This window comes from Littorina saxatilis, linkage group LG3 (assembly GCF_037325665.1).
Source record: "Littorina saxatilis isolate snail1 linkage group LG3, US_GU_Lsax_2.0, whole genome shotgun sequence".
Taxonomy (NCBI): domain Eukaryota; kingdom Metazoa; phylum Mollusca; class Gastropoda; order Littorinimorpha; family Littorinidae; genus Littorina; species Littorina saxatilis.
In genome coordinates this window covers 18,965,150-18,979,546 of record NC_090247.1, presented here as the reverse complement: position 1 = coordinate 18,979,546, position 14,397 = coordinate 18,965,150, and the positions used below count along the sequence as shown (strand labels likewise).

At 43.0% G+C, this 14,397-nt stretch overlaps 1 protein-coding gene across 1 annotated transcript; it reads right to left on the bottom strand.

The window, feature by feature from the left end:
• Positions 1–4,659: 4,659 nt before the first annotated feature.
• Positions 4,660–14,048, bottom strand: LOC138960862 (microfibril-associated glycoprotein 4-like). The gene is made up of 5 exons (XM_070332501.1): positions 13,748–14,048; positions 7,076–7,209; positions 6,135–6,231; positions 5,389–5,556; positions 4,660–4,898 (listed from the first exon to the last, which is right to left on the bottom strand). Exons 1-5 carry the CDS (start codon positions 14,046–14,048, stop codon positions 4,660–4,662), a joined length of 939 nt encoding a protein of 312 aa, XP_070188602.1.
• Between the last annotated feature and the right edge of the window lie 349 nt (positions 14,049–14,397).

The window sequence follows — 14,397 nt, the reverse complement described above, 5'->3', positions numbered from 1 at the left end:
CTGGGGGTCCCGGACTTTATGAGTGGAGCGTCTGTGGGGAGCCCTAGCTGATTATACATGTAAGTCTTCAGTGAAATCATTTCAGGTATTATCAAATGTATGTCAAACTTTCTTCAAAGTTTAAGGCTGGTTTAAAAGAGTACGGAATTAGGCAAGTAAGTTCCAGATTGAGGTTCCAGAAAGCGATACTCTATTCTTAAAGAGTCCATTGCTTAGTGTAGGTGATATAAGGTTAAGGGGTCCACCACGACTGCTATTTCTGTAAACTATTGGTTATATTTAACTGGGTACAGTGGTACACGTTATACAGCTAAGAAATCTACTGATATGGACAACCCTGCAGCCCCCCCCCCCCCCCCATCAGTTACAAAGCATAACAACTGATTATGCAGCATCAGAGTGCTTTGATGAAGCATGATTCACGTTTTAATATAATGCTTACTTTCGACAAAATGGTATCCATTTTTGTACATATTATCCCCACGTCGGCGGTACCAAGATCAAGAGAATTGGTTAAGGAACAAAGGCGCACGAAGCAATTGTAAACTGTGGCTTTCGTACGAATTAGTTGACTTAAAGGCATATGTACTCGATGACTATACACGCTAATTGCTTTACCAACAGCTGGAGACATGCTAAATTAAGTTCCCTGCAAAATATTGTGGTCTAGGACCCCTTCAATGTTGAGATATGTTAATTTTCATTTTGATCTGGATCGTCCTATTTATAGATTTGGCAACACATGTAACGTTGATGCAAGGGAGCTAACACCGCGGCTTTAGGGAGATTCAAGGACAGCACGTTTCGTTTTGCAGCTCGTTTCGTTTGGTGAATGAGTCACCCCGCGAAACGGAACGTGAAACGAGACGGCATAGGCCCCAGACAAGATTTAGATGTATTCACGTTTCGTTTCGGAATGAAGGAAGGGCGATAAATCTTCAAGTGAAATTATCACGTCTGTCCTCGATCAGAATGGAAAAAAACCCCTAGGAGGTGGTCCAGAATGGGGCATACTTTGATTATTTTCAGTCCAAATAAATCACACAGACTTTGTTTATACAAAATCACATACGAAGCCAGAATAAAAATTCGATGCGATGACCTACTTCTGCTTCGCCATTTGCTTTCTTCACCATGAAGTTGGATAAATGTACCAGGATCAGCACCCTTCAAAATATTTCAGTTCACAACAGTTGTCTACCTCCAATGAACACATTCTCAGCGCTGAAAGACTGTGAAAGGGTTGATGAATCTAGCAATGCATAAAATGGCCAACAAATAAAACTGTTAGTGTGCAAAAATACTCACAAAAGTTGACGAAATATTGTTCGTTTTTTGGGGGTGGAAAACGTGACTGCGTTTTGACGTTCCACGTTCCGTTTCAGTTGACCTTCACCTTTCCAGCGAGAGACTCCCGAAATGATGACGTTTACCACAACTTCAAAACGAAACGTCCCGACGTTTCGTTTATTAAATCTCCGTTTTGTTGACATCCTCACTTTTTCAGAGGCTAGAACAAGCTGTAATGCATGTATTATGGTCCGCGCATGGTGACATATCGTCATTATATGGTCTTATGGTGCGTTTGACATCGATTATGGGCAAACTACACTTTGTAAACACGGGAGCGCGTACATATGCCTTTAACTTCCACCTTAAATATAATTCGTTTAGCTTTGAGTGGATTAAAAAGGTAAGGACGAGTTCAAAACTTGACAGAGTTTGACAGGAAGTTGGCATGTACCGTGCAGTTTCGTTCTTCTGTAATTTAAATAATCTTTGAGAGAGAGAGAACGTTAATGCTACAAAGCTGTTAATAGGTGGATGTTTGAGAAACCGACAGCACAAACTTTGCCGCGCGACGGAGAACAAAGTACACTTTTTTTTTAACGTGAAAGTCGCTACAGCCGTCCAAACTGCGTGAAATTAATTAAGATGGCGTAAAATATGACCACACAACAAGTTATAAGCTAAGCTAAGCTAAGCTAAGCTAAGCTAAGCTAAGATAAGATAAGATAAGATAAGATAAGATAAGATAAGATAAGATAAGATAAGATAAGATAAGATAAGATAAGATAAGATAAGATAAGATAAGATAAGATTACTCCCCTGTTTGTACTACATCTTTCGACTTTGGGCATTTTGTGGTGTTTAGGGACAAAAAATAATTGGTTTAGTCCTGTTTCATCGGGAAGTTAGCAGAAAAGGGTATGCTATCGACATTTGTGAAGCTGAAAAACATTCCCGAGAAGAATTTCAAGTTGTCAGTGTATGCTGTTGTCGATAGAAACATCGCCGCGTGGTACAGATGGGTAAACGGCGGAATCATGTGTTTTTGTTATTGACAATATGCTTTTGGACATTGAGAAAAATGGCCGACTTCCGTAGCATTATGCTTTGATGATCGGAAGAGACCATCCAATCACAGCCCCCGAATTCCCCCACGTGTTCATCAGAATAGCTATATTCTCGGATAACTCACACCCTTGTTTTCTGATGGCTGATCCTACTTTGAGAATATCCTGTTGTGTGTAAGTGTGAAAGTGTGATAGCAGCTAGCAAAGACCACCTGCAGGTCTATGCATAAGATAAGATAAGATAAGATAAGATAAGATAAGATAAGATAAGATAAGATAAGATCAGATAAGATCAGATAAGATAAGATAAGATAAGATAAGATAAGATAAGATAAGATAACATAAGATAAGAATTAATTAAGATGGCGTAAAATATGACCACTAATTAAGATGGCGTAAAATATGACCACACAACAAGTTAAAAGCTAAGCTAAGCTAAGCTAAGCTAAGCTAAGCTAAGCTAAGCTAAGCTAAGCTAAGCTAAGCTAAGCTAAGCTAAGCTAAGAGAAGAGAAGATAAGCTAAGCTAAGCTAAGCTAAGCTAAGCTAAGCTAAGCTAAGCTAAGCTAAGCTAAGCTAAGATAAGAATTAATTCAGATGGCGTAAAATATGACCACACAAGTTATAAGCTAAGCTAAGCTAAGCTAAGCTAAGCTAAGCTAAGCTAAGCTAAGCTAAGCTAAGCTAAGCTAAGCTAAGCTAAGCTAAGCTAAGCTAAGATAAGATAAGATAAGATAAGATAAGATAAGATAAGAATTAATTAAGATGGCGTAAAATATGACCACACAAGTTATAAACTAAGCTAAGCTAAGCTAAGCTAAGCTAAGATAAGATAAGATAAGAAATAATTAAGATGGCGTAAAATATGACCACACAACAAGTTATAAGCTAAGATAAGATAAGATAAGATAAGATAAGATAAGATAAGATAAGATAAGAATTAATTAAGATGGCGTAAAATATGACCACACAACAAGTTATAAGCTAAGCTAAGCTAAGCTAAGCTAAGCTAAGCTAAGCTAAGATAAGCTAAGATAAGGTAAGGTAAGATAAGATAAGAATTAATTAAGATGGCGTACAATATGACCACAGAACAAGTTATAAGCTAAGATAAGATAAGATAAGATAAGATAAGATAAGAATTAATTAAGATGGCGTAAAATATGACCACACAACAAGTTATAAGCTAAGCTAAGCTAAGCTAAGCTAAGCTAAGCTAAGCTAAGATAAGCTAAGATAAGGTAAGGTAAGATAAGATAAGATAAGATAAGATAAGATAAGATAAGATAAGATAAGATAAGATAACACAAATGGGATTTATTTTCATTAGCGCTGATAATGGCTTACCCAAATAGGTCCTGTTTTATATGGTGCCCTCGCCCAATGAGAATGGTCATGCATTATTAACAATGCTTGGTTACAAATATTTCACAAAAATCAATACATCATCGGGACCGGTTCGCACAAGCACAGTAATTGTTGCAAAACATTCTCAGTGAACTACAGTGACAGGTGTGAATCAAGAACCAGACAAAGCCAGGGCCGTGCAGAAAGAAACCAAAAATATTTAAATGAAGGATTTGGTGGAGGGGGGAGGGGGGCATTTACGCATAAGGTGAAGTTTGATTGATATAGAACATATCTTACAAGGATAAAGGTTCAGGTTCCACACTAGCTTTCAATAAGATAAGACACGGAAGCTGTGGTAAAAGAGATTTAAAGAGCACAGTTATTGTCCCGGGTGGTTCAAATGGAAGGATTGCCTGATAGACAACCAGAATACAACACAGAAGAAAAAAAACTGGTCGCAGTAATCGGTCAAACTATACAAATACGTATTTAATAAACACTTGATTAAGTCACTTTGAAGTATCATATATCAATCACGTTCTTCCGATAATCTCAAACTACCTTTAAAACAAAACAAGAAAGAATTTAGTTGTTTGTGAGTTATAACTTGCGTTACAAAGTGTAGATATCACGTCTTAACGTGCGATTTATTTAACGATTTGCTCAACAGGTGTATGCCAATGTTACTTAGACTTCCCAAACAGAGGTACTGCTAACGTTGCGAATCAAGAATAATAAACAAGTCGCGTGAAGCGATATAAAAACATTTACTCAAGCTGTCGGCATTAAAGTAGCAGAGTCATCGCCCAAACTATATTATTAAGATAGTCTCGACTAACCACATCCAAAGACCGAGACGGGGGTGTGTGACTGTATCGTTTTGTCAATAATAAAACGTGCCATCATCTGAACCGTTCTAGTCTTCTGATCAACGGAAGACATGCTCCCCTTGTTCATGCTGCTCGGATCTTCATCTCAGCAAATTTAAGGTAGGAGGCAAAGCCCCACTCTATTCCTGGTGCCTGTGGATTACTGCTCCCGGTCATGTACAGGCCGTTCAAGTTGGAGCTGTAGCAAGAATGGTACCACCAGGCGCCGCGGTATAACTCTGCACAGTTGTCCCAGCTGTCCCGGTCGTGGTCCCTGTCCCACGTGCTGAACTGCATACCACGATGATAGTTGAGCTTGTCACCTGGGGAACGACATTTGTAGTCTCGTCAGTGTGTGTTTGTGTGTGTGTGTGTGTGTGGGGGGTGTTTGACGGTGTGTGTGAGTGTGTGTGTATGTGTGTATGTAATGAGTGTGTGTTTATGTGGGGTGTGTGTGTGTGTGTGTGTGTGTGTGTTTGTGTGTCAGAGAGTGTGTGTGTGTGTGTGTGTGTGTGTGTGTGTGTGTGTGTGTGTGTGTGTGTGTGTTTCCTTCAAACATCGCAGGGATATCCAATTGCCATTTATGTATCTTATGCCATACATTTCTGTATTTTTGAAGACCATGGTAAGGCAGAGACACAGACAGCAGAGCAACACACATATTGACTTAGGGAAAGCCATTCAACATTGACGTGCTTGATTTCTTGATCTCAAACCGACTTCAAATTGGAAGTTAATGGCAGAAATAAACAAAACAGTACTCTTTTTTTTACGGTTTTGATTATTCTAACACAAGCATCATCATGCACCTACCAGCGTCGCCCCCAGTGAAGCTGCCAAGGTTTAGACGGTAGTTGTTGCTGCTGTCGCTGATGGAGAAGTTGCTGTATGTGGCGTAACCTTTTGTCCCATCCCACTTCATTAAGTCCACGCGAAGTTCCTGCTCCTGTCTGGACGTCAACATGTGCAAGGCGTCGAGACCTAGAAAGTATCAACACACACAGTTCATACGTCTGTCTTGACGTCAACACGTGCAGGGCGTCAAGACCTGGAAAGTATCAACACACACAGTTCATACGTCTGTCTTGACGTCAACATGTGCAGGGCGTCAAGACCTGGAAAGTATCAACACACACAGTTCATACGTCTGTCTTGACGTCAACATGTGCAGGGCGTCAAGACCTGGAAAGTATCAACACACACAGTTCATACGTCTGTCTTGGCGTCAACACGGGCAGGGCGTCAAGACCTGGAAAGTATCAGCACACACAATTCATACGTCTGTCTGATTTGCATAAATTGCGAGTCGTCAAGACTTGGAAAGTATCAAGACAAACAATGTGCGGATGCAAACATTGCCTGGTAACGCATTGTACTGATTTGTCAGTGAATCCATTCAGTCAGTTAATCAATGAAGATTCATTAGAACGGTACAAACCATACTTATGATTTCAAAGAACACATGTTTCCCTGAGCATGCCTGCCACCACTGCTGTTTAAATATGAACATGAAATCAGTTAAAAAAATCTCTTCAGGTCATTCAAACCATAAGACTTACCCGACCAAAACTCTCCAGTAATACACCCAAAACCTTGCTGGTACTGGTTCCAGTCTCGGTAGAAGTCGACTGACCCATCTTGTCTTCGCTGAAACACCTGCAACAAAATGTGCAGGGACTTGGAAAAAACTCTTTGTGTTTTGTGTAGGCGTGAGTGTGTGTGTGTGTGTGTGTGTGTGTGTGTGTGTGTGTGTGTGTGTCTCTGTGTGTCAGTGTGTGTGTGTGTATGTGTGTGTGTGAGTGTGTGTATGTGTATGTGTGTGTGTGTGTGTTTGTGTGTGTGTGTGTGTGTAGGCGTGCGCGTGTGTGTGTAAGTATTCGTGTGTATGTATGTATTTCGATGTATCTGTCAGTGTGTGTGTGTGTGTGTGTGTGTGTGTGTGTGTGTAAGTGTATGTGTGCGTGTGTGTGTGTGTGTGTGTGTTTGTGTGTGTGCTTATGTGTGTATGCTTATATTATGAGTGTGTGTGAGTGTGTGTGTGTTTGTGTGTGTGTGTCTGTGTCTGTGATTGTTTGTCTGTATGCGTGTGTGTGTGTGGGTGTGGGTCTGAGTGTGCGTATGGGTGTGCGTGCGTACGTGCGTGTGTGCGTGTGTGTATGTGTGTGCGTGCGTGCGCGTGTGGGTGGGTGTGTGTGGTTGTGTGTGTGTGTGTGTGTGTGTGCTTGTGTGTTAATGTGCGTGTGTATGAGTGTGTGTGTGTGGGTGTGTGTGTGTTTCTGTACGTGTGTGTGAGTGTGTATGTGTGTATGTGTGCGTGTGCGTATGTTTGTGTGTGTGTTTGTTTCTGTAAATGTGTGTGTATGTTTGTGTGTGTGCGTGTGTGTGCGTGTGTGTATGTGTGTGTGTTTGTGTGTGTGTGTGTGTGTGTGTGTTTGTGTGTGTGTGTGTGTGTGTGCGTGCGTGCCAGTGTCTGTGTGTGTGTGTGAGTGTGTTGACCTACCAGCCAGCCTCCACGAGTAGTATCATGGTCACAGTAGACCTGTAGTCCCATGTTGTCACCTTCCGGGTAGATAGTGATCACGCCACTCTCGTTCATGTAAGGTTGGGCCTCCACACAGTCTCTTGGTTTGATGGCTGCTGGGTATAACACTGTATAACGAAATCGAAGTATAGGTTACATGCCGAGTCTCAGTGGATATTAAAAACAAGTCGCGTAAGGCGAAATTACTACATTTAGTCAAGCTGTCGAACTCACGGAATGAAACTAAACGCGGCATTGCATTTTTTCACCAAGACAATACAGCTTCGTCAATCCCTGCGAGAAGGAAATCGCTCACCTTCCACGTGCAAAACGCAGTGAAATTGACTAGCCATAATAGCGCGGTAGCGTATTGCGTTAAGCGGGAAAGCGCGCTTTTCTGTATTCTTGTTAATTTTCTGAGCTAGTTTTGAATACAACATATCATATCTATATGTTTTTGGAATTAGGAAATGATAAAGAATAAGATAAAATCATGTTTGGGTCGATTTCTTAAATTTTAATCGTAGTATTAATTAACCTGTTTTCGTTAATTGTGATCACATCTTAAGAGAAAACATGAATTGTGTATATATTAGTAGATTCGGAATTTGATGAAGAATACGATGCAATCAATTTTAAATCTGTTTGCTAAAAGTCGCTTTTAATGACAACTTTAATGAGCAAACTCATTAATTAGTGTTTAAGCCTCCAAGCTCAAATGCAATACCAAAGTCCAGGCTTTGTCGAAGATTACTTTGCCACAAAATTTCAACCAATTTGGTTAAAAAATGAGAGCGTGACAGTGCCGTCTCAACTTTTACAATAAGTCGGATATGACGTCATCAAAGACATTTATCAGAAAAATGAAAACAAAAGTGTGGGGATATCATACCCAGAAACTCTCATGTAAAGTTTCATGAAGATCAGTCCAGTAGTTCTTCTGAATCGCTCTATACAGACACTCACATACACCACAACCCTCGTCTCGATTCCCACTCTATGTAAAAAAACATTTAGTCAAAACTTGACTAAATGTAATGATAGTCGAAGTTAGCGAATCGTGAAAATTGCGAGCTTCGGCAAGCTTTTTCTTTACCGCGAACTGCCCAGCTAGCAAGCTTTCGTCGGCCGACTGACGATTTCAGTCGGGTGACGTCGTCAAATGTCGTGTGTCGACGTCCGTTGTCGCGCCGATATCGTTTTGACTGTGTGTAAAACTCAGCAAATGTACGTAATAAACCCCGACATCGGCCCGACGCAATGTTGCTGTCGATAAAAATATGCAGAGTTACGGGAGATAACAACTTGAATTTATTATCATTATTTTAGCATTTGTTACGTCCCCTGTTCAAGCGTCGGGAACGGCGTGACATGACTCTGCAAATGCGAAACTAAATTATTCATATTTGTTGACTTTTTCACATAGGAGTAGGATAATTAATTGTAAGTTTTGTTTGTATATTTGCAATCAAATACAGCATGAGCTCAAACCATGAGTTTTACATTTTAAAAATACGCCATCATATATACTTGAAATACTCTAATAGCTTTCCTTACGGTACAAACAAGATTGAGTGTGAACATGGCCGGCTAGCTGCTACTTTCCCGCGTGAGCGAAGTTTATTTGTTTTCTTAGTTCAAGTTAATATCGAAAGAAGAGACATTCTTGCGAATGTTGGACAGCACATTGATGATATGTTATCCGAGACGAATGTCGCCTCGGGATCTCAATCTGAGTGCTGGTCCCAGTGCCACGTGGTGGCGGTGATAGTTGACAAGTTAAAATTGTGGAGCCAAGGACGGATGGAAACCTACAGGTGTGTTCAAGCTGTTAATTAACGTCAACTCGAGGACAACCGACGGATCCAGCGAGTAAGTGATTTTGGTTTTTTTTTCTTTAATGTTAGTTTTGCTGTTATACAGTGTGGGGGGGGGGGGGGGGGTACATACTGCTGTATCTGTAGATGTAGATGTAGGTGTTTTGTCCTGTACAGTGGGGGGGGGGGGGGGGTGGAGTACATACTCATGATACTGCTGAATCTGTAGCTTTAAGTGTGGTTTGCACTGTTACACTTGGGGGGTGGGGTGTATGTATACTGATGTATCTGTAGCTGTAGGTGTGTGTATTGCATTGTAACACTTGGGGGGGGGGGGGGGGGTACATACTGATCTATCTGTAGCTGGTGGTGTGTTTTGCACTGATGCACACCAATCTTACATGGTCCAATCTTACATGGTCCAACCTTACATGGTCCAAACCTACATGGTCCAATCTTACATGGTCCAATCTTACATGGTCCAACCTTACATGGTCCAATCTTGCATGGTCCAATCTTGCATGGTCCAATCTTGCATGGTCCAACCTTACATGGTCCAACCTTACATGGTCCAATCTTACATGGTCCAACCTTACATGGTCCAACCTTACATGGTCCAATCTTACATGGTCCAATCTTGCATGGTCCAATCTTGCATGGTCCAATCTTGCATGGTCCAACCTTACATGGTCCAACCTTACATGGTCCAATCTTACATGGTCCAACCATACATGGTCCAACCTTACATGGTCCAATCTTACATGGTCCAACCTTGCATGGTCCAATCTTACATGGTCCAATCTTACATGGTCCAATATTACATGGTCCAACCTTACATGGGCCAATCTTACATGGTCCAATATTACATGGTCCAATCTTACATGGTCCAATCTTACATGGTCCATATATATATTATTGGACCATGTAATATTGGACCATGTAATATTGGACCATGTAAGATTGGACCATGTAAGGTTGGACCATGTAATATTGGACCATGTAAGATTGGACCATGTAAGGTTGGACCATGTAATATTGGACCATGTAAGGTTGGACCATGTAATATTGGACCATGTAAGATTGGACCATGTAAGGTTGGACCATGTAATATTGGACCATGTAAGATTGGTCCAATCTTACATGGTCCAACCTTACATGGTCCAACCATACATGGTCCAATCTTACATGGTCCAATCTTGCATGGTCCAACCTTACATGGTCCAACCTTACATGGTCCAACCTTACATGGTCCAATCTTACATGGTCCAACCTTACATGGTCCAACCTTACATGGTCCAATCTTACATGGTCCATATATATATATTATTGGACCATGTAATATTGGACCATGTAAGATTGGACCATGTAAGGTTGGACCATGTAAGGTTGGACCATGTAAGATTGGACCATGTAAGATTGGACCATGCGTGACCCAACATGGTTTAAAATCGTCACCACGAGTTTTCGTCACACCCAACAATTCAAAGTGTGGTGCAACACACGAACACTATCCAATGTTTTAGCCATTGGATTGGATGAGCACGACAAACATTTCGTCTGCTTCTAAAGGTGCTACCGCCTCAGAACCGCAGGCGCGAAGAAAAGTTCGCAGGGATTTCCCGATTGCATAACCGGAAACGAAAGGGATCGCTACGAACTAAGTTTCGTTGGTCAATCTAAAGCTCGCTAATAAGCACCATTGTACTTCCTATGTCTTGAATTAACAGCTTTGTGTTGCATGACCTTGGATGACCTTGACCTTGGGTCAAGGTCACATGTATTTTGGTAGGAAAAATGTGTAAAGCAGTTCTTAGTGTATGATGTCATTGCTAGGTTTAGTTATTTGACCTTGACCCTGAAGGCCAAGGTCATGTAAAGGTCAAGGTCAAGCATGTGAGTCGTATGGGCTTTGCCCTTCTTGTTTATACTGCTGTAGCTGTACGGGGAGGGGGGGTATACTGCTGTAGCTGTTAGTGATTTTTGCACTGTTACACGGGGGGGGGGGGGGGGGGTGGAGTACATACTGCTGAATCTGTAGCTGTAAGTGTGGTTTGCACTGTTACACTTGGGGGGTGGGGTGTACATACTGATGTATCTGTAGCTGTAGGTATTGCATTGTAACACTGGGGGGGGGGGGGGGGGGGGGTGTACATACTGATCTATCTGTAGCTGTAGGCGTGTTTTGTACTGTTACACTTGGGGGAGGGGGGGGGGGCGGTTTGTACATACTGATGTAGCTGTAGGTGTGTTATGTACTGTTACAGTAGGCGGGGAGGGGGGGGGTTGAACATACTGCTGTATATGTAGCTGTAGGTGTGTTTTGCACACAGGGGGTGGGGGGGGGGGGTTGTACATACTGCTGTATCTGTAGGTCTAGGTGTGTTTTGCACTCTACACGGGGGAAGGCGGTTGAGTGTTGTACATACTGCTGTATCTGAAGCTGTAGGTATGTTTGGTACTGTTACAGTGGTGGCAGCGGGGGGAGGGGGATGTACATAATTCTGAATCTGTAGCTGTAAATGAGTTTTGTACTGTTACAGTGGTGGGGGGGGGGGGGGTTGGGGGTTGTACATACTGCTGTAGCTGTAGGTGTGTTTTGCACTGTTACTAAGGGGGAGGGGGGGTGTACATACTGCTGTAGCTGTAGCTGTAAGTAATTTGTGCACTGTTACACTTGGGGGGTTGTATATACTGCTGAATCTGTTGCTGTAGGTGTGTTTTATACTGTAATACTGAGGGGGGGGGGGGTGTATACGGCTGTATCTGTAGCTGTAGGTGTGTTTTGTACTGTTACAGTGAGCGCGGTAGGGGCGGGGGGTTCTACATACTGCTGTATCTCTAGCTGGTGATTTGTTTTGCACTGTTACACTGGGGGGGGGGGGGGGGGGTTGTACACACTGCTGTATCTGTAGGTTTGTTTTCCACTGTAACACTGGGGGGAGGGGGGGTTATACTGCTGTAGCTGTAGCTGTAAGTGAATTTTGCACTGTTACACTTGGGGGGGGGGGGGGGGTGGTGGTGGTACATACTGCTGTATCTGTAGCTGCACCCAGCCAGCAAGACATTAGCGGCCGATAGTCGGCCGAACACCCTTCAAAAAGTCGGGCAGGTGACGTCAAAAGATACGACGCGGGTGTTGGCCCGACTAACTTTTGCAAAGAGGCAACGAGGCGGCCGACAGGCGGCCGAACACCTGTACTATGGCGGCACGCATCCGGTCCGATGTTAATCGGCCCGATGGCTTGTTGGACCTGCGGCCCGACACCTTATGCCGACATCGTCCCGATGTCTTCCCGCTGAAATCGATATCTTCCCGATGTCGGCATAAGGTGTCGGACCGCAGGTCAAACAAGTCATCGGGCCGATTAACATCGGACCGGATGCGTGCCGCCATAGTGCAGGTGTTCGGCCGCCTATCGGCCGCATCGTTGCCTCTTTGCAAAAGTTAGTCGGGCCAATACCCGCGTCGTATGTTTTGACGTCACCGGCCCGACTTTTTGAAGGGTGTTCGGCCGATTATCGGCCGCTAATGTCTTGCTGGCTGGGATGAGACAGACACACACACACACACACACACACACACACACACACAGAGACACACACACACGCATACAGACAGACATACACAGACACACACACACACACGCACACACAAACACACACACACACACAAACACACACGCACACACACACACATTATCACACACATAATCACACACACACAGTGACACACACACAGTGACACACACACCGTGAGTGACACACCCACACACACACACACCACACACACACACGGTCACAATCACACACACAATAAAAACAAAACTCACTCAGACCAAATGACACGCGCGCGCCTGATAAAATGACGATTGAATGAATGCACGCCGTGGATGGTGGCACGCCTAGTTTTGTCCACCGCAGGAACAACACCCAATTCGTTCCCCCGCACGCGGAAGCAAAATTGTTATCTCGCAAAAGAATTGCCCTGTGAAGGTACGTTGTGGAAAATCACATTATTAAGTATAGATATTCTAAAGCAGAATTGCCTAGGCTATATGTATAATAATTATGTATAATTTATGTCTTGTTGTGTACTCGTGAACAGTGGCGTTCGATTTTCTGCCGAAGTCCGTGAAAAGTATACAGAGAGGTTTCAATTTCGTACAAATTAACCTAGAACTACCATTTAAAGCACTATTTTAATACTCATAGTTTAATCGTCGATACCTTGCAGCCTTGTATGCGCGTTTTTGGGCACCAGCATCGTGGATAAGCTGCTCTAATCTAGCGTTATTTTGTGGTACTCGATTCTCAGTGGGTAAGGTCCCCCGCAGACACCAGATAAGGTCCCCCGCATTTTTGACCAAGCTGCGGGGGATCTTACCCCGTCAAATTTTACTGTTGATCTTTGAACCGATCGTGAGTCTAAACTAAGGTAAGCTTAAACTTAAAAATGAAGAGCAGTATCCACAAGTAGTTTGACTTTGACCAGCAAAAAGATTTAAGCCCTTCTGTTGACCGTGCTTTGTGTTATTTCATCATTTTTAACGTGGGAGACAGTATTTCTGACTTGTCTTGATGACATTTCTTCTCTTATATAGTACACGAGAGTGTAAATGGTAAGACAACTAGCTGATCCACTGCAAAATAAAGTACCGAACAGTATGATATAAACTTCAATACTAGAAAGTCTGATTATCTACTATTTTAAGGCATTAATTTGGAGACACCTACCATGTTGTTCGTCTTGCGGGGGAACGAATTGGGTGTTGTTCCTGCGGTGGAAAAAACTAGGCGTGCCACCATCCACGGCGTGGAATGTCACTCGACTTACCCGCCGAGTTCTTAGAATAGGACTGAGCACCAGGAGCATCTTCAAAAGATGACGTGAACATCCCCTGCATACTATGACCTCTGCAGACATCCCCGTCAATGGTGAAGGTATCACAGCACTCTTGCTGGTTGCAGAGTACAGCGCAGTCCAGAGTGCTTCTTGCACGTGATTCGAACACGATATTGTTCTTGAAAGCCTTGCCATTGAGCCCCATGGTGTGGTATCTGTTGCTCTTCACGGTGGCTGTAGCTGCGCCATTTGAGATCAGGACGGCCGCAAGAATGATCAGAAGTGTCGCCATCTTTGTCGCGAGTGAAAGCCAACAGCTATGTAAAGCAAGCAAAAAACTACACGTTTAACTTATACGGACAAACTGGCAGTTACTTTCAAAGCTTTCCAAACTCTGGAGCTGGGATACTTTATGGCACAACGTGAAGAACTGTAACTGGTACCCCCTGCAGAGCTTGATGGAATAATATATACAGGCCACCACTCCTTTTTACATTCAGTCAAGTTTTGACTAAATGTTTTAACACAGAGGGGGATCGAAACGAGGGTCGTGGTGTATGTGTGTGTGTGTGTGTGTGTGTGTGTGTGTGTGTGTGTGTGTGTGTGTGTGTGTGTGTGTGTGTGTGTGTGTGTGTGTGTGT

Bases quoted from the DNA above. Each gene is read 5' to 3' on its own strand.
- LOC138960862 (XM_070332501.1), bottom strand. From the start codon at position 14,048: ATGGCGACACTTCTGATCATTCTTGCGGCCGTCCTGATCTCAAATGGC. The intron at 7,210-13,747 runs GTAAGTCGAGTG...TATACCCAGCAG, and splicing joins CTATTCTAAGAACTCGGCGG to CCATCAAACCAAGAGACTGT. The intron at 4,899-5,388 runs GTAGGTGCATGA...GTCGTTCCCCAG, and splicing joins CTTCACTGGGGGCGACGCTG to GTGACAAGCTCAACTATCAT.